The 19,178-nt window shown below is 39.8% G+C and overlaps 1 protein-coding gene across 1 annotated transcript in view; it reads left to right on the plus strand.

Moving 5' to 3' along the window:
• CUBN (cubilin) overlaps window positions 1-19,178 on the plus strand; it is a 142,050-nt gene that overhangs the window by 42,849 nt on the left and 80,023 nt on the right. The window contains exons 27-28 of the mRNA XM_015618252.3: window positions 283-470; window positions 13,291-13,450. Coding sequence (XP_015473738.1) covers window positions 283-470; window positions 13,291-13,450 — 348 coding nt within the window. The remainder of the gene's footprint in view (window positions 1-282; window positions 471-13,290; window positions 13,451-19,178) is intronic.

Raw genomic sequence — 19,178 nt, forward strand, 5'->3', positions numbered from 1 at the left:
AGAAGACTGCCCAAAAATATGAATGTACTATACATACTGATGTCTACAAGTGTCAGAAAAGAAGGTCAAAATAATTGAATCAAGTTTGAATAGTTGGAATTTTTGTTGAAATATATAAAATTTGTTCTTCAATAAGTTACAATTCTCTTCCTGCATGGCTTCTCTAATCTGAATAAAAATATTTTTCACCTTGTAATGCTAAAAGTAACTTCAGTTAGTAACTTTTGAGATATTGGATTAATAACACTGTACAAAAATAATCAATTACCACTTTTTTTTCAGTTTGCCATGAAGTGCTGACTGTTAATCGTAGCCATGGTATATTGGAAAGTTTAAATTATCCAAATAATTATCCATTAAATGAGCACTGCAGCTGGACAATCCAAACTACCAAGGGGAACACTCTCAACTATAGCTTCACTGCCTTTGATTTAGAAGGTGGATCTGACTGTGATCGTGACTTCTTGAAGGTATGTGTCTGGATTCTAGAAACAAGAAAAAGCAAATCTTTAACAGCAAAGAAAAATAGTAAGATTGCAGAAGAGCAAGGGGAAATTTATCTTATCTAAATTTAACCATTAAAGCTCAAGTGTTAAATCCAAACTATTTAATCCTGTTTCATCAGTGATCAGTAGGGAGTGAAGCATTGCTATCTTAAGACAGGTACCTGCTACCTTAGGAGGCAGGTGTGTGTCTCTGAGAGGATGAATCACTCTCCAGGTGCCTCAGTTTGGTGCAGTCTAACTTCCACCTTAGATTAGATGCACTGGATTTCATGGGCAAAGTGGGATGTTGTGATTCCAGCTTCATGCAAAGAAGGGGAAATCTGGAGATCAGAAATCTTGAGATCTGCATCTTTAAAGGGACTAAAAAAAAATAAATTAATGCACCCACAAGCAAAATGTAACATTTTTAGGTAAATGAAAACCATGGAGTCAATCTAAAGCCAAGTAACCTTTATTTTTATTTCCTCAAAAATAAATATTTCAAGGACAAAAAAAAATGTTTTCTCAAAGTTTTCTAAGAAAACTGAGAAGTTATTTTCTCTCAATTTTGTACTTAATACTATAGGACGAAGAGGTTAGTCATGATCATTCTATACTGTGGATTATAATCTCCTGACTACAATTTTGCTGTTTTGCTGGACTAATTCATCCTTCAGATCTCACCCTTGTACAGGACGGCAGCATGTAGGCCCTGTTCTCTACTTAGGTTTTTGCAAAAGAAGAACTGAAATTTAGAGAAATCTTAGCAAAGACTACTTACAGCCAGGGAGAGGACTGTGAAATAATACCTGTATTTCTGGGGATATTTACACCCAGGTATTACAGAAGGTTCAGCAGCAGACCGGTTGATGGCCTAATCTGCTCCTTCTAGATGCCCTCCCTCACTCCCTCTACCTCGTTACTGTGGCAGCTTTCATAGCTCCAAATGGGTAGTAAATTGGCAAAAGTGATGTTCTTCCAGCTTTCTTCTCTTTGTGGCCAGGAATGGAAAGGAAGAATAGACATGTGAAGAAAATAAACAAGGGAGCACTGTATTGAGAACTATTAAGCTCTGGTTTGTTTTTGTGAGGAGGCTGAAAAAGAAACATTGGAGCCAAGTGGAGAGGCCAGTGCTAGTCTCAAGATGCCTAAGGCCTTGACCCATGGAAAGCAGGAGCCCTGCACACAGTAGCCTGCCTGTGAGGAGCAAGGAACTTGCCAGAAGACACTATTCTAGACATAAGTCAAGAGTGGAGGAATAGTGCCAAGGGGCAAGGACCTGATCCAAAGCACTTAAAAGAACAGAAATAAAACATATTGGAGAGAGTGAGGAGACAGGAGCACTCTGCTTAACAATTTTTCAGTGCTTTCAATCAAAGAAAATACAGACTGAAAGAGGTATAAAAAAGAAAGGGAAAATAAAGTCATGGAAGTGTGTTAAGGAGGCTTTTATTTGCAATTCATGTAACATTTCTTACAAATCTTTCTCCAAATGCCATTAAGAAATACCACTTGGAAAAGATGTTCTCATTTGGTTGTTGCATGCTGCACAAATATGTGCCATAGTGTAAAAAGAGAGTGAGGTTGAACCAGCCAGGGAATTGAATAGTGTGTGCTCCCACCCTGCATCTTGCGAAAGGGGACCGTAGTGGCAAGGCTAGGAATGTGCTGTGGTGTAGGGGAAAGGGGGAATCATCTGGAAAAAGTGTAGAGTTCCCTTTCTAAGCAGACTACAGATATTTGGGGCTTTTCTGTTTGAAATCCATGTGGAGCCTGACACTGCTGCAAATTGGAAAAAAAGGATAATTAAAAGAAACCTCATAGCCATTCAGCTAAAATAAATTACTTTTCTTCCACATGTCAGTTTTGAGATTCCTTTATTGCAGCAAGGTCTCAGAGGGGAAAGATCTGATCCTCTCACAGAGTATAACACAGACATAAACCTGTTCATTGTAGCCTAAGCAGGTGATGCAGAGACCATATGCCAGAGTCCCTCACCATTTTCTTGAAGCAAATGGGAAGCTGCTGCTCAGACACTTTCCATGTAGCTATGCTCATGAACCAGAGTGGCTGCTGGTGCTGATCAAGTGCTCTTTTCCCTGGGAGGTTTTAAGTGTCCCTTCACTCATCTTGTTTTGGGTTTGTGACAGCAGCTCTCCCACCTCAGGCTCTTACAGCAGACAGCAACACTCTCTTTGTCTTCTTAGCTCTGTGGCAGCTCTGGCATTAGCAGCATCTGCTCCATGGCAGCTAGCAGATGGCAGGCTTGGTGACAATATTTCCTCCTACTTGCTGGGAGGCTGGGGACAGGAAGGACAAGAGTTAGCTGTTAGGTTGGATTAGGTGATGATCACAGTCATAGTGGCAGAAGGAGTAAGGAGAAGTGGTATATGATGCAAAAGGACAAGACTAAATGTTGCAGAGGTGTTTGCTTGGCAGAGAAATGACCCGCCTTAACAAACTATAGTCAAGAAATGACAGTCGCAAAAAAAACCCAAAAGGATAAAACCCGGTTTTAAAAGTTAGAGTGAGAAACAGATTTATGGACATGTGGACATAGTTTTATAGTCTCAAACTAAAGCTCTATTTTTTTTGAAATCTTTCTGAATTCTGAAGGGAAACATCATGGTGCTTGGTAGGGTGGGGACAGCTAGACTGAGCAAGCTGTTTTCCTGAGTACTGCTGGACCTTGCCTGCTGGACGCAATGGCTTTGGCCCCAGTCTCCATACTGGAAAAGGGCCTGTTCTTCAGATTTATGTTTAATTATGACTGACACTCTGGCCCAGACCCACATAAAAAGAGCATTTTGCCTCATGACTATTTCAGTCAGATATACACAGTTAATTAGCTATTTGCTCCCTGGCTTAGTCCACATATGAGTCAGAAGTTATATGTGTAATGTCAAAACCAAAAATTTCTATACACTGGTATTCCTAGTGATTTTCAGTTACCAAAGATATTATCATGCCATAGAGCAAATAACTGTTTCACATTAAGGGCAGGAAAAATATAGTCAGATGTCCAGTGAGTACAAGTAAGTACAAATACAATGCATGGTTCTTCCAGACTGAAATTCTGTCACATCTGTACAATGAGAAGTCAGCTGTGTATTGTATTACCTATTTCCTTTTCTCCTTTGATCTTCTTGTCAGCTAGGTCACCATTCCACCAGCTGGCAGGTGTTACTCATGGTGAGCAACACTCTCTGCAGGGAGAATTAGGTGACTCCAGCTTGGTCTGGTCTGGGCAAGACCTGCATCTCCACCACTTCAGCATATACAACTATTTGTATGTGTGTCAAGTAGGAAGGAAAAAACTCTGCTCTTCTGACTTTGTGGCAATTCTCTGCCTCTGTGTGTAGCTGCCAGAAAATGAAAAATGGCAGTGTGGGAGGGAAGCAAAACTGCAGTTTTTTTATTATGTCAGTCTCTAGCATGAATCTCATATGAGCACTTTCCCAGCAAATGAGCACTGTGCAGTGTTTCATGTCCTGTCAGAGGATGTTGGCTCATTGCTAGTAATGCTCATAGGATGTGTGACATTTTGGAAGGAGTTTTAAGTTCTTGCAACAGTGAAGTTGCAAGATTATGAGATTAATTGCTTCTGATAAAGACATGTACAGAAGTGATAATAATAAGATACAAGGCATATCAAATAGGAGACTGTTTACTGGTGATGATACACTAATTAGATTGGATGGTCTTTAACTTATATTGCTTGCTGTGTCTTGGCTAAATAACCTGACATTAGTCTTTCTAGAGGAGTCATGGGGCTGTAACTAGTGAGATATTGCAGGGAATGACATAGAAATGTCATTCTTTCCTCTACATTCATCAGATTATTAACTGAACAAGCATATATTTAACTCCCCATCCTTAATGATGAATTACCTTCTTATTTGGTATGGCAGAACATAATCTCTGGGGAGGCAAAGTAGAGAGAATGTCATGTTTTTGCACTGAAGATGAGAGTCCTTCTGTAGAACTGACATATACTCCTTCCTTATACAAGAAAAATATTATTTAAAAACCACTGATCATTCTGTCTTTCAGTGACAATGTCCCTCTGTGTTCTTCTGCTCAGAAAGTACTACCATTCCTTGATGTCCAGTCTGTTTAGCATCTACTTTTATTGCTTACATGTTAATGTCCTGGCTTAGGAGTGATATTCTCCAATTTAGTACTCCCACTAAAGACATGCACTGCTCCCCTTTCCCCCCTTCAACTGGAGGCACAAAAGGCAAAGACCAAGGGCTGAGATAAGAAAATTAACAGTATCAGCTACAATAGTAATGACAGAGGGTATAAGAAAAGAAATTATTCATATAGGCAAAAAAAAAACCCCAAACTGTAATTGACAATACCAGGCAGCTCGCTCTGTCAGGTTTTCTAAGCCAGAAGGAGCTACTTGTTCCTGACCCTGTCCCCTGGTAATGAAGTGAGGTGGTACAGAATAATCCCTGTGTCCTGGTCATGCCCACTCCCACCTGCAAAATTTTACTGCAAAAAATCAACTCTGTCCTGGCCAGGACAAGGGCAGACCTTGCCCAACATTTTGCAAGATGTCAGCAGCCTGATAAGCAAATAGCAAAATTGTGTCAGGCAGCAAGATAAATTTCAGAGCTCTCTGTCCAGGTTTCACCACTTTGGTCTGTGCATCTACTGTCAGTGTTGGAATTATCCTTGGGTTAATGCAAAAGAACATCTTATGAGGGCAAACAACTCTCTGATAACAACAAATACCTTTCTTCTGCTGCAGGCCAGGACAGAGTTCCACTTTGGACAAGAGCACTGCCTTACTTGCTTACTGTCAGTGTGCTTAAGGAGCCCAGACTCTTTCAACAACTAGGCTCAAAGTGGTTAAAATACCATTGCACGATTATATGAGGAATAGTATTGAATTAATACAGTAATTAATATGGCATCTGCTCCTGAGAACTCCTTCATTTCCTTCTGGTGGTAGCAGGATATGTCTTTTTTTTCCCTCTTTTTTAAACCACAGTAGCATTCCAGGGATGTGCCATAATATCCTTTTTCTCCATCTGGGAATACTCCATTAGATAATTGTTGCTTGCACTCATCTGTTCATCCTCCTGTTCTATTAGCTTAACATAAAAATATCTTACCCTGTTTCTAGTTTTACTCCCTTTTGAAATTAGTAAATATGCTATATTAGGAAATTACCATTATTTCATTTTATTTATGACTATGTCATTCTAAAGTGCTGCAGGAATTCTTCAAGCACAGGGAATTGCTTTTCTTATGGCCATGCATTGATTTTCTTATGGCCATGCATGTCATTGGTAGTACATTTCCCTGGAGAAGCAGATGATGTATGAAATATACCCACCCAGGTCCTGCACCCAGACATCAAATCACAGCCTGCTGGCCAGGCTGCAGTGGTATCCATTAACATATTATCATGCAAGCTGGCAGCACAACAGCACATCCCTGAATTCCTTCAGGGGGTTATGAGCCTCCACAAGAAATCCTTCAGTGTAAAACTGTAAGGACAAAAGTGATGATTCTCAGGTTTTCCTGCCAGGCTTCACCATTAATATACAAAGAAATCTTAGCCCATGCACTGATTTTCAGTGAGAGATCTGGACATTTAAACAGAGTGTCAGGCCAAAAAGCTGTCCACCCTAAACCAGACCAGCTCAGGACTCTGATTTTTTGTTTTTCTAATTGCCTGCATTGCCAGAATCAAGGTACACTTTGGTTTCGTTGTTTGAAAGGTTGTGTAGAAGCAAAATTGCAAGCGCACACAAACCCCTGACCCTTCACAATAGCTAAATTTGTACTGATGACAGGGTTGGCTGGTGCCTACAGAAACCTCAGTTGAGAAGAAGCACAAGTGAAGCCAGCACAGACTCCTCTTTTGGACTCACAAAATGAGTCAGACCTTCATGGACCTGGTGTTTTCCATACCCTGCCAGCTCATAGCAATGTGACTTAGCCTGTTCCTTCAGAAAAAAAAAGCATGGTACAATGAAATGACTGTGAAATACCACCATATGATGCTAGTGGGCACGTCCCTTGTTGGAGAAAGACTATTTGGGACTCATCTAGTTGCAGCTGGATTCTTTTTTCCTTTGTTCTTCTTCTGTATTTTAGATTTTGCTGGAAAGCCTGGCCATTATCTATGAGACTTACCACACTCAGCACAGGCGTTGCAATAAAAATGTTACATTGTCGCTGGAGAAACTCCATTTAAATCAGTCAAAGCTTCCCCTCATCAAGGGAAGACCCCATACAGCTCAGAAAAAACCACACTGGACTTTGAGGAAGGTCATGTGCACCCCCTGCATTGTTCCATAAGCAAGCCTGAAAGCCTAAGAGGCAGGAATATTTCCTTTTTATCTCCATTTGCTGAGACCAAGCTGCAACTCTCCATAGTGTCCATAGATATGCATGATGCAAATTTTCTCAAATAAGGGGGAATTCTCAGAGTCCTTCCTGCCCTCTCTGGCCCTTTATGGTGTCAGTGTGATATTCCTTCCACTTACACTTCAGTTCAGCTGGGCTGGCAATGCACTGGGCACAAGACAGCAGCGCTGCAAACTGCTCAGATCACCCTGGGCTTTTCAGAGCAGGCACACTTCTCTACCCGCTTAGGCACAGCCCCTCCCTTTGTAAGGAGCTTTTCACACAGATTTCTGCTGAAGAATAACTCTGGAAATATTATTGTCCCAAGCTCAAAAGCTGTCCTGTTCCCTCCACCACGAGTGGATTCTGGATGCAGAGGAACCGCCTCAATTTCTGCTTTGAGGACAGCAGTCACTCTACCAAAATAGCAACAGCCTCATTTCCAGGAACGTGATCCCACACTGCCACAAAGGCGTGGATCCCCAGGCACTCTCTTGGTCAGCAAAAGCTGCAGAGATTCTTTAGGGACCCATCTGGGTTCTGTCCACCACAGCATGTGTCTTAGGAGGAGGTGCCATCCTGATAGAGCTTTGGAGATTTAGAATGGCATGCTAAACAAATAAGGTTTTAAGTGCAGATCTTGGGATGTACTGACTAGGTGGATGTCTCCTAGTCATTCCTTTCTTCAGCAGCAGTTATTTCCTACTCCTGTATCTAAAACAATTTTAAAAGATACACCCTGCATTTCTTACATTCTTATTATTCATTCATTGCTAACAAAAAATATTGGTTTAATATAATTTGAAGAAATAAACCTTCCCTAGAAAGACATGAATGAACAGATATGACTGTAGTTAAAAATCTTTATTTTCTTTGAGAAGGAAGTATCTGCTAATGCAAGAGGGGAAAAACTATTTAAAAAAAAAAAAATCACTCCAGTGTAATGTGGACTTCAACATTGCTCAAAATTTTCAAAGGACTCCGATTATGTCAGGCTCAGGTTACAAGACAAAACATAGACTCAGATAAAAGTCTTACTATTAAAAAACTAGACATTTATTTATTTCCATATGTTAGATAAATCCCAGCAAGATTAAGTAGTATGCCTACATGTCTAAGTGATGCCTGATGTCAAATTCCATTGTACTATGGAATAAAATGGTTCATTAGTGAAGGTGTGTCATTGTGTGGAGACAAGAAAGGTGCCTGTGCTGATCAGAGCAAGGACTTTTATCATAGCCCTCTAGGGCATAAACATATTTAAATAATCATAATAAAATATTAATTAGAATGAATTCTTCAGGAGGGCCTTTTTCTAGTGGCTATTGCAAATTCTTTTCATCATGCAAGCACAAACATAACCTTATTTTGTTCTGTTTGTTCAGAAGTGTCAAGGCTCCATGCAGTCAGTCACTCAAAGTCTTAAGCTGCCTTTGTTTCTGTGAAACAATGTCATTGTGGTGCTCAGCTAGCACATTGGGCCACATCCTGGAGCTTTAATTTGTTTGGGTTTTTCACTGGCTGACAGACCTGTAGGTTCTTAAGTTTGCACTCTATCCCTTCTGGAAGGAAATGTGTTGCTTGGAAATTAATTATTTTTGTTTATGTTAATTCTTGTGGTGATCTCTATTTAGACTGCCTTCTGTTACTTGGATGAGGATTATATTTTCTGGTTTTTGCTTCTTTTTGTCTTCTGGTAATATATTTGTGGCAATGCCATCAAAATTTCCTTTCCAAAATTTCCTTTCATATCCTTTCAGGAAGTGCTATTCAGAAACCTGTAATCACTGCCTCTGGTGTTTAGATCCAAACAATCCCATATAAGCTTTCCTGCTTCTAAGAGGAAAGGGATACTTGTGTGTGTCAGACTGTCCTAGAGGCTCTGACCATGGGTGGGACACTCATAGCTCTGTTGCTGTGATCCAAGGCAACACCTCCTTTCCTGAGTTCTGCAAAAAAAGCCAAGGACTGTTGCTGCTGGCCCCTGTACAAAGATTTTCTGATAGCAAATAGTTTGTTTCAGGACTCAGTTGGAGACAATTATTAGTATAATTGCTCATTATTATGATTAATTCATGACATCTGATGACAGTATTATTTACAGTACAATTAAAGAGAACTGTCAGTATTCATAGGATAGATTTTCCTCTCATATAAAATGAAGAATTTGTTTTTGAAGACTATCACTTTTGATCAAGACTATGTGTTATGACTAACTAGTGTATATAAACAGCTTTTTTCCAGAGCTGATTAGGCATGGGCTTTTCCTCTGCAATGTTTTTCCTGATGAAAACAAAACCCTGTACCTTTTCATAGAAATAATATTCTCCAGGAGAAAACTGCTATTTTGCCCTAACAATCCCTCCACCCACCCACCCTGCTCTCCACCCCCTAGTTTTCTGCCAGGAAAACTGAACAGATGGAGTCTTACTTCCAGTCTGAAAGGCTCACTTTGCAAGACAGAATAAGCTTGACAAGGCACTCAGCTAGAAAATTGTCCCTACCTCGAGTATGTCCAAATGGAACACATTCCAAGTTTATTTTTCCCCATTTTTATAGACCTTTATTTCTTCCAAGTAGAGGAAACCTCATTTTCCAGTCAGCTCAGTCCTTGAGCCCCTGCTCCAGTTCTGGTAATGAGCTTTTCTGTGACACAGGTCATGCCCTTTTGCTTTGCTCCTCCAAAGAGAAGTGAACAGCTGTGGTCTCCAGGGCATCATTATTGGTGTTAGTGACATATTTCCAGGCTGAAGACTCAGAAAAGCCAAAATGCAATACTGGTGACCATGGTGTCCCCTCAGGAGAGCTACCCAAGCCGAACCCTTCCTGCAGCTTTTGCTAGTCCTGCTTTCCCAACCCTGTTCTAATGTATAGCAGATGGTTTTCAGCTGCCACTTTGCTGTGGGGCAGTCACACATCACACATCTTGATTCATCCCTTAGAGAGCTGGTACATCCCCTTTTTACCTTCAGGTCAACCTATACACTTGCTCCTAGGGAGCCTGGTAAGGAGTTTCTTCTAACAGTTATTGAGCCGTGCCTAATAATTCATTCAAACTGGACCCAGTGCCGGGGTGCAGGCCTATGAAATGGAGCGTTCTGCTTGCTCCTGGGCAATTTTGGCTAAAAAGGAGAGGCTGAGGATCTGAATGTGTGTTGCAGGTGTTTACATGTTTTGCTGGTTGAATTGTCTGCCAAAATCATTATGAAGCGCTTGGATTTTCTGGTGGAGGCTAAAAGGTCTGAACAAATAAATATATTACAAAACCAATATATACACAGAAGGGGAACAAGCACTTTCTTCTCAATAGGGAGCTGGAAGGGAGTCAAATCAGCCATTTCTCAAGTCAGTATGGTGCAGGAGTGACTAACACACCACCCTAAAACCCAATTGTCTTGCACAATCATGATGACTGTCTTGCCTCATATAGATGGCAGAAGCTTCCTTCGATTTGCAGCAGTTTAAGGTAACACAGCTGACAAAGCAGAGCCTGACTTAAGAAACTTTATCTCAGAGATCAGTAGAGAAATTATGGCTCATGAGATCTGTGTTCAGCTTCAGTTTCACTTGCTTGTGTTTCTGTGAGAGCAAACGGTGGTTTGAGAAGTTCAAAATGCCCTGTGAAAACACACAGCTGTTCCCTTCATTTAGAAATGAAAGACAGCTCAAAAAACCCCAGCTGTAATTCTAGCAGTCGTGGTTCTGCCTCTCCCAATGAGTTACAGCTGGCCAGGCACTCAAATCCCCTGTGAAATGCTGCTCTGAACTCAAACCCACGGGGCAGCACGGCATGAAGGGATTGCCATAGTAACCATGCTTTGTGTCTAGAAAAACTGATTGACTGTTTTCAGAGGAAATGACAGAAATGTGGCATTCTCTGTCTTAGATCAAGATAATATTTACTTGATGAATCAAGTTGCAGAAGATGCATAAAGCTTTTTTGCTGTTGTTGTTTGGATTTGGAAGTTTCTAGGTGTGATTTGGTCCATAGTTCTTTAGAATGGATTTTCATTTGCAATCACTAGGGCTAGCAGTACATTGTGAATATGTATCTTGATATGGTTTTAGCTACTATTCAGTGATCTCCACATTGATTCATTCTTCACCATTCATATTTTTCTGGTGCAAGATTTCCATGGCTTGAAGCCACAGAAATATGAGTAGTATACCACAAATTTGTCAAAGGAAGTACTTTGAAAAAATCTAATTGGATCTGACCTGATTTTATTTTGCTGAACTTATGCTTTGAAAGAATGTGCAAAGCTTTCACACTGTCTTGGAATAAGGTCATAACTGTAATGCTGGACATGGGACAGCTCATTTTTACAAGGTCATTTTCCTTTTAAAAAAAAAAAGATTGATATTCAACATACTGCCATCTAATCTTTAGGACAATTTATATTTATTTTCAAATACATCTGATCACCATCAGCAATGTGTCTGCAATTAGAAACTTTCAATTTTTTTTTATTTCACCAAGAGAAACCATACTAAATAGAGTGATAGTTCTCAGTTTGCAATACACTTAGCTTGCTTTGAGTTTTTCATTGTATTAGATTGATGGTCATCAGTCATGAAATAGGCCATAGAATATTACCATAGAATTATTCCTGAAATTTACCCCTAACTTCTGGCAGAACTAACTCCAAATTTTTTTATTTTTTCTTTATTTGAAAAAAAAACATTTAAACTGGACTGTCTGCCAGAGGATTTGAAACCATTTGAGTTGGTTTCTTGGCCCCAACTGTGCTTTATATGCATAACAAGATTTCTGAAGATTCTGCAACACCAGCATCTCATCTTCAACAGAATGAGTCAATAACCCCCAGCCTTTCTCATGCATGAGTCTGCCAGAAAATATGTATGACAATTAGTACCTAGCATGGTAATCAATATTTGCTGACATATCCTATTTCCACAGTATGAGTTATACAGTACTGAATTTAGAAGAATTTTTAGTGGAATCAAAGATATAGGAAAAGAGATTTGAATGGAGAGCAAAGATAAATAAACCTTCACTGTTTTTCTAGAGAGCATAGATTTTATTCTTTGCATGGAGACAACTTTACAGTAATGGCTTCAGAAGAGAGAAAAGTTTTTGTTGAGATTCTGAAAGGAACCATGCCAAAAATGCACAATGAGAATGTTCATACGTGGTTTCTGTGCCAGTAATTTGCTGGTTGTGTTAGGAAGATATGCTTTTTTTGAGACAGATCAGATGTACTGTCACAAAGTGGTAATAAAGGACAAAGGTTGCTGTTTTCCTAAACTTTAAGAATCATAGTAACCAAGATAGAAACAACAAAGCAAGTCCTAATCTGAAAATAACCAGCAATCTGATTTTTAAATCAAAGGCAATCTAGCTAAAATATTTCATTTTTACTAGCTTTGTAAAAATTACATTCCTCACACCTGAAAAATTGCACTGGGGCATGGGTGAGAACACAGAAATATGTTCAGTGTGATATGCTGGATTTGAAAAAACTTGCAAAACTAGAATTTGAAAGACCATTTAAACCTGTCTGGAGACAACAGATATAAAAAAGTTAAAAAGCTCCAAGTATCTACTATCACCCCATCAAAATATGTATTGCTTTCATTTAATTGTGAGTATATGACTGCCTTCAGACATCATTTAAATATTTAAATACAGAAATATTTCCCTAGCATTTTGTTGTTTTGATTGTTTTGATTGTTTGGTTGATTTTGGATTTTTTTTAAGAGTAGCAACGTTTTAAGAGTGGGATGGAGGATTCCTCATCTGCATTTGGAGAACAAAAAGATTTTCAGGCTGGCTACATCTGACAACACACTGATTGTCAAAATACCAGTACATAGACTATGACAAGGAAATCAAATTTAAGAAGCATGGCTCAGTAAAATTTTCCCCCAAAGTGAGATTTTAGCATGAGATTTTGAAGCCATAAAAAGCCATGCATTAAATTTCCTGCACCTGAGTGCAGGAAGTTTAATTCTTAAACAACTCTGTGTACATCTTCATTCTTAAACAGATGAAGATGTACACAGAGTTGTCACCAAGGGGTTTGGAGGCACTCAGCATGTTAGGTGCATGGGCAAATCAGACTGCTAACATCCTCTTTTTCTTTCTATTTCAGTTCATTGCCACTTGCCCTTTATCTTCCTCCCCAGCAACCCCCAATACACACCAAAACAGAAACAGCAAACCCTTCCTACTGCACACAGTGTGCAGCCAGGTTTAAAGACATATTGGCATTGTATTTACTCATCATTTTACCCAAATCTTTCCACACTCCCCAGGCTCATATTGCTGTGCAAGGGTGGCCAGTGGGAGAAGTCTCACTGCTTTTTTTTTTTTTTTTAATTCATTTTTTAATCCTGTACAAAACATTGGGGAGCTGCTTAATTGGGGAACTTCTTTTTACTCACTGGCATACTTTTTTAAATTTCATTTCAGCTCTATGATGGGCCTGATGCACAAGCCAGCCTTATAGGCATTTTCTGTGGAGAGTCTCTTCCACTGGCAGGGAGCACTACGGGGACCAGCCTTCATGTGGAGTTTTACTCTGATGGACTGAATGCTAGAAGTGGGTTCCAGATGCTATGGCATGCTAACGGTAAGTTAGCCAGGTTTCCTCTGGGAAGGTAGGTTTCCTTCCCTGTATGTGTAATTCAGCTTATGCCACTCTACACCATCTAAATAAAAATAACCCATTACAGCTCCAAATGCATTGCATTTCTTCATAATTCTTCACTTACTTTCCCAGTGGATGTTTCTGCACATGTCCACCATCAAAGATCAGCTGATTGGAGACTGAGAGCTATTAGTGAAATATGCTTTCATTTCCAGGAGTAGGTACAGGGATGAGGGGCGTGTCCAGAATTTCTGTACTGAACAGGAGATAGATGCTGTCAGGGGTAACTGTGTGTGATTTGTCCTTTTTAATGAGAACATTCAGCCCTCAGTTTTTTCCATTTCTGTAGATTTCTGCTTTCTGTGCAGGCTTCTCTATAGTTTAATTTAGTGGTACTTGTTTTCTTTGGTATTGTCCACTTCCAGCTGCCCCTGCCCCATTTCTCTGCATGAAATAATATCGGTCAGGATGTGCTTTGAGTGTTTATTCTCTTGTTCTTGCATGTCATGAAAACTGCCACAGTCCTTATTAAATAGGCAAGCCTGCATGCCAACTATAAACAAATCTGTTAATGATTGTACAATAGCAAATTGTGTTCGCAAGTTTCTTCATAAGTGGGGCTACAAATGTGATATTTTTCATTCTACTTATTTAACAGCAATTGTGGACTGTAGCAAGGTTAAATCCTGTGCCATTGTACATCCCATAGGGGTTCCAACCTTGAAAATAATTAAATCATTCCAGTTTCCCTGTCTGTCTTATCAGTCTGCAGCATTCAGGTTTGACAGCACTGTGAAGCAGCTGAAGTGGGCTGCAGAGGCCCCACTGTGGGTTGCTGAGGTGAAAGGCGTGCTGAACACGGTTTGAATGGGAGTTCCTTGTGCCTACCGCAGACTGCTGGAGCTTGCAGGCTCCCAGAGGGCTCTGCCGGCTCTGCAGAGGTGCCCAGCGTTCAGCAGGGTGAATGAAGGAGCGTTTCTGGCTAAGGGAGGGACACACGGAGTGGGACGTGTAGCAGGAGCCAGCAGGGGAAGGACCGCAGCACAAAGGTACCTTCTTGTGCTTTGGGGTGACATCATTCTGGAGCTGCACAAAAGAAGAAAAAGCAGAGGCTTTTATGCACAGCCAGATGACATCAGTTCCATACAGTAGCCATGGTGCTGGGTTAACTTGCTTTTCTAAAGCTCTCAAAGCTTTCCAGAATCTGCCTGCATGGTAAACACTCTTGTGCTTTCCCTTCTTTCCCACCCCTCTGCAGTCCTTTGCTGCACTGACGTTTATTTCTGTGTTAGACAGCACTACCCTTCTGTTAATTCCTGGACACTAAGCTCCACCCTAATGCTGCACAGGGCCAGACTGCTAATGCAGGGCTGTGTCTAAGCAGCAGATCAGGATCTGTGGGGTCAGATAGGCCTGGCTCGTAGGGAATGTCATTGCTGGCTCAGAACGTCACAGCTGTGACTTCTGACAGCTTGTAATGTGAGAGCAAGTTCCTCCAGAGCTGACCACAGTTGTCATCTTTTCGTTCATTCCAAAAATTTCCTTTTTTTCCATTAGTGTCATGCACAATACAGCTATTCCTCTTACTCTTGGTGGCTACATTGCCTGGTTGCCCTGGACAATTAGATATGTCCCTGTGATTGGGGTACTGTATTTACCTGTCCCTTCTAAAAATCTTTCAAGTTCATTAAAAATATTTACTAGAAAAGATCTCCTTGTTTAGGGGAACTGATCAGGAGATGCAGCCTTTGAGTTGGGTATTTCAGAGTAAAGCATTTGGGTCCCTTCTTCCCTGAGGGCAAATTCTTAGGGGAATCTACATCCAGATTTGGTAACATCTCACCCGACAAGAAAATAACAGAGCTACATATATTGCTGAGAGAAGAGCTTTTATTTCTGCTCAAGTGACAAATGTGTGCTCTAGAGTTCAAGCTGCTGTGAACTATTCCTCAGGCTGTCAATGTGCTTCTTTACTGGCAGTTGTGAAGCCTCTATGAGATATATATCAAGGACATTCACATATTTTGATGGTAAAGAGAGCAGCACTTGAGTTTGCCATGTGCCTGATACAGTCTGCTTCAGACACTCTTCCCAGCAGCTTTTTCACAGTTGTGAGGCAGTCAAAAAACACAAAAGCTTACCTCACTGACAGCTGATGTGAATAGCCCCTCCTGCCATAGATGAAACAAAACTGTTTTGATTTAAAACATTTGCATCTGATCTTTCCAGCTGCTGAGGAAACCCACTTTAAAAAGTGGTTTCTTTGAAAACCTAAAGGCTTTCACAAAGATAGAATTAGTAACTGATCTTAGGAGAATGCTGTTATTTATGCTGAAAAGTGTCCTACGTAATTTTAACTTGGATAGAAAGGTCTAGTGCAGAGAAGTCAATTTAAAAATTATTGTGGTTCTGTAATAACACTGTTCTTCTAAAGGGGTTTCGTTGATGAGGATGGATTGAGAATTGATTTGGCTGAATTATTAATTTTTTTTCTACAGCCAAGGTTTCAAAAGAATTACTTACCAGTGGAAAGCTTGAATCTGCAAGGTGCTTATTCTACTTTCACTTAGTTTTAGGAAGCTTAATATAGGCAAATATATATGGGACACATATTGGGCCTTTGAGAAACAACAAACTTGTGGTACCAGTCTGGATATTGCAAAGATGGAATGCCAGTCAAATTGCTTTCCCTAAAGAAAAAAATTCAGGAGGCCAAGAAGGCAAAGGTCTCTCAGTGCAAAATTACACCAGTGACAACTGTCATATCTGAGAGATACATATTTCACAGGCCTCTCACTTACCTTATTAAGCATCGTGCATGTAGGGCCTCACTGGTTTATATATACGCCTGAATTTCGTTGGAAGCTCACTCATTTGGCTGCTTGATTGTCAACAGACCTTTCAAATTTAATTGTCTCTTCTCAGCATAGTCCAAATTTTCACCAGCTATTCTGCTTTCTGTTTCACATTGTCAGTATATGTGTCAGGTCAAATGTTAAATAGTCTGCTAGCTCTTCAGAGAAGCACTGCAGAAACAGAGGTTAGACGAAGATGCAGAAGGCATTCACTGGAAACATTTGTCAGGCATCCATTAGGATTGCTGAACAGAGTATCACCCTGCAGGTCAGCAAGGGAACTGAATCATAGCTCTATTGTTTATTTCTTGTGTAACCTTTGACAAATTGCCATTTTCTCAGTTTCTAAAAATGACTATTCCTTTTCAGTGTCTTTCTGTCACACTAAATCTAAGGATGAACAAGGTCTGATATTAACAAATCAGAAAGCAGAAAAATCCTGAACCAGTATCTCACTTGAATTTTTACTCTCTTGCATAAACCCTTTTCATGTAATTATACTACTTCCACTGGACAATATTCTAGAAACAAACCTACCCAAGAGAGCAAAAGTTTTCAGAATCAAATCCAAATTATACTTCACACAAGTATTATTGTAGTACAGGCAAATGTTTATAGTGCATGCTCCTTGCAATTAGAGTCAGCTTATGTTTACTGAAATGTTTCACCATGAGTACCACAACTGGAAAACTCTGTATCCTTTCATTTCCCTAACTTTGATTTTGCAGGAACAGCGCCAGTTCTGTTTAAACTTTATGGACGGGGTTTTTCTAACATGTGGCTAAAACATACCTGTGAATAAATATGAAAACCTAGCAAACAACAGAGTTTTCCACAGATTACAACATTTCTGTTCAGCTATAATTACTCATGAGAGGAGGGATTCTTCTTTGGTTAATGAACACCATCTGCTAACCAGACAGGCAGTAATATGGAAAGATCTGTAAATCATCTATTGCACAATCTTCAATGAATACGTAGATTTTAGTCAGAGTAAAGCAAAACCACCAAATATATGTTTCCTAAGTTTTCTGTTTGTTGTCAAATCTCCTAGCAACTAACACCAGAGTAGGTAGTAGTTTTCAGCATTTTTCAGGGGAATTCCAGAACCTTTACACTACAAAAAGAATATCTCCCCTTTATTATTTTTTTCTCTGTTTAACTGCAAGGCTGAAATGTCTAAAATTACTGCAAGGAGGTTGGCACAAACTGGTCATATGCTGTATGTAGTTCAGCTGCAAGCAGCTTTTCCACAGTGCAGCTGTCTGCATTTCACAGCATACAGCAAGACCATGTGTTTGTGTGCTGAGAAAAACTTTTAAAGATGTTCTTTAAACTTCTAAAGATGTTCTGCTTCTGCAGAATCTATTTTTTTATTTATCTCTTTTTATTTATCCCTAAACACCAAATTTTTTCACTTTGTTGCTACAAACAGCACAAATTCAATTTATTTTAATGGAATCAAAATTTTATTTCATGTTTGAAAACTAAAACAAACATTGGGAGAAGGTTTGTACTCATGCAATTAATTATTTGTGTAACTTTGTAATCAAAGTTTCATAAGCATTTAAAAACTTTCATTTCTGATTTTTCTCATTTTGGCATAATACAGCAAGTGAGTTTAAATTTGGAACATATGTTTTAATCTCTTAAGTATTTATGTAAATATTTTTAAAAAATAAACTATAATCTATATTTTCAGCAAAGCACAACAGAATTGACTCCTACCTCATCCTTATAAAAAACAGAGACATCATGCACAGGCTTCCTGGCAGTTGGCCTGGGAATTCAGAGATTGTGCTTCTGCTGTGATGTGGAGATTTCTTGTGGCATGTCAAAAAAATTCAGGTGTGAAGTTCACATATTTGCAAAGATCAGTGAGTTCTTTTTCCAGCTATTAGTCAGGGAATCCTTAGGCATAAGTTCAAGTAATTCTGATCTTTTTGCAAGCAACTTACAAGACATTAATCTCAGAGACCTAAACTTTACCTCCATTTTACGGGAGCACTTTAAAAGAATCCCTCCATTAACAAATTTAAAAAGGAAAAAATCCTTTTCTGGGAACATTTCTAGTTGGAAGTAAAGAAATGGGACACTAAAAACAGTTTGACCTTCTTACTCATGTGCTTCCAGAGACTGTTGTTTGAGCTCAGAGGAAATATAAATCTCTCTGGAGAGGGCGTGTGAGTAATCTGAATGCTACCTGCAAGGGTTGCATGGAAGAAAGGTCTGTGCCTCAAAGCAGCACACACAAGCTTTCCACTCTTCTGAGCCATTTCACGTTTAAATAAAAAAAGTCTTTTGTGGCTATCGGGAAACCCTTAGTAGGAGAAGCTGAGTCATAACTGCCTGTAAGCTTTAAAATGTTCCCAGCTTTCTTTGGGCTGAGATAAATAGCAATTGGCTTTGTTTTGCCTGCTGAAACTCTCCTGATCCCTGTTCCCACCCCCTCAAGAGCTGAGACATTAAGTCTGTTTCTTGAGAAATCATTCTGTTTCCCAAGCTGGGAAAGCGGCTTTTTCCTCCTGAGGTCTGTCCTTAGCGGCTGTGTAATTCCGGCTGCTGAGGGGAAACAAAGTCTGCAAATTCCACTGTAAGGCTTCCCCAACACCTTTTTGCCTCCAATTGTAAAATCTCAACAACCTGGTTTCTTTAGAGAAAAAACAGACCATCTTCTAATGGCACAAGTAGAAAAAAGGGATGGTGGTTTACACTGAAGTTTTCTTCCTCTCTGTCTCACTGATGAAATGTTCATGGATATCAAAGTTTCAGGGTGTTTAAGATTTGCCTGTGCTGACAGCCTCAGGGGAGGAAGTGTACCTTTTCTCCATAGGGATTGAAGGCAAGACTTAAAA

Source organism: Parus major, chromosome 2, assembly GCF_001522545.3.
Source record: "Parus major isolate Abel chromosome 2, Parus_major1.1, whole genome shotgun sequence".
NCBI lineage: Eukaryota > Metazoa > Chordata > Aves > Passeriformes > Paridae > Parus > Parus major.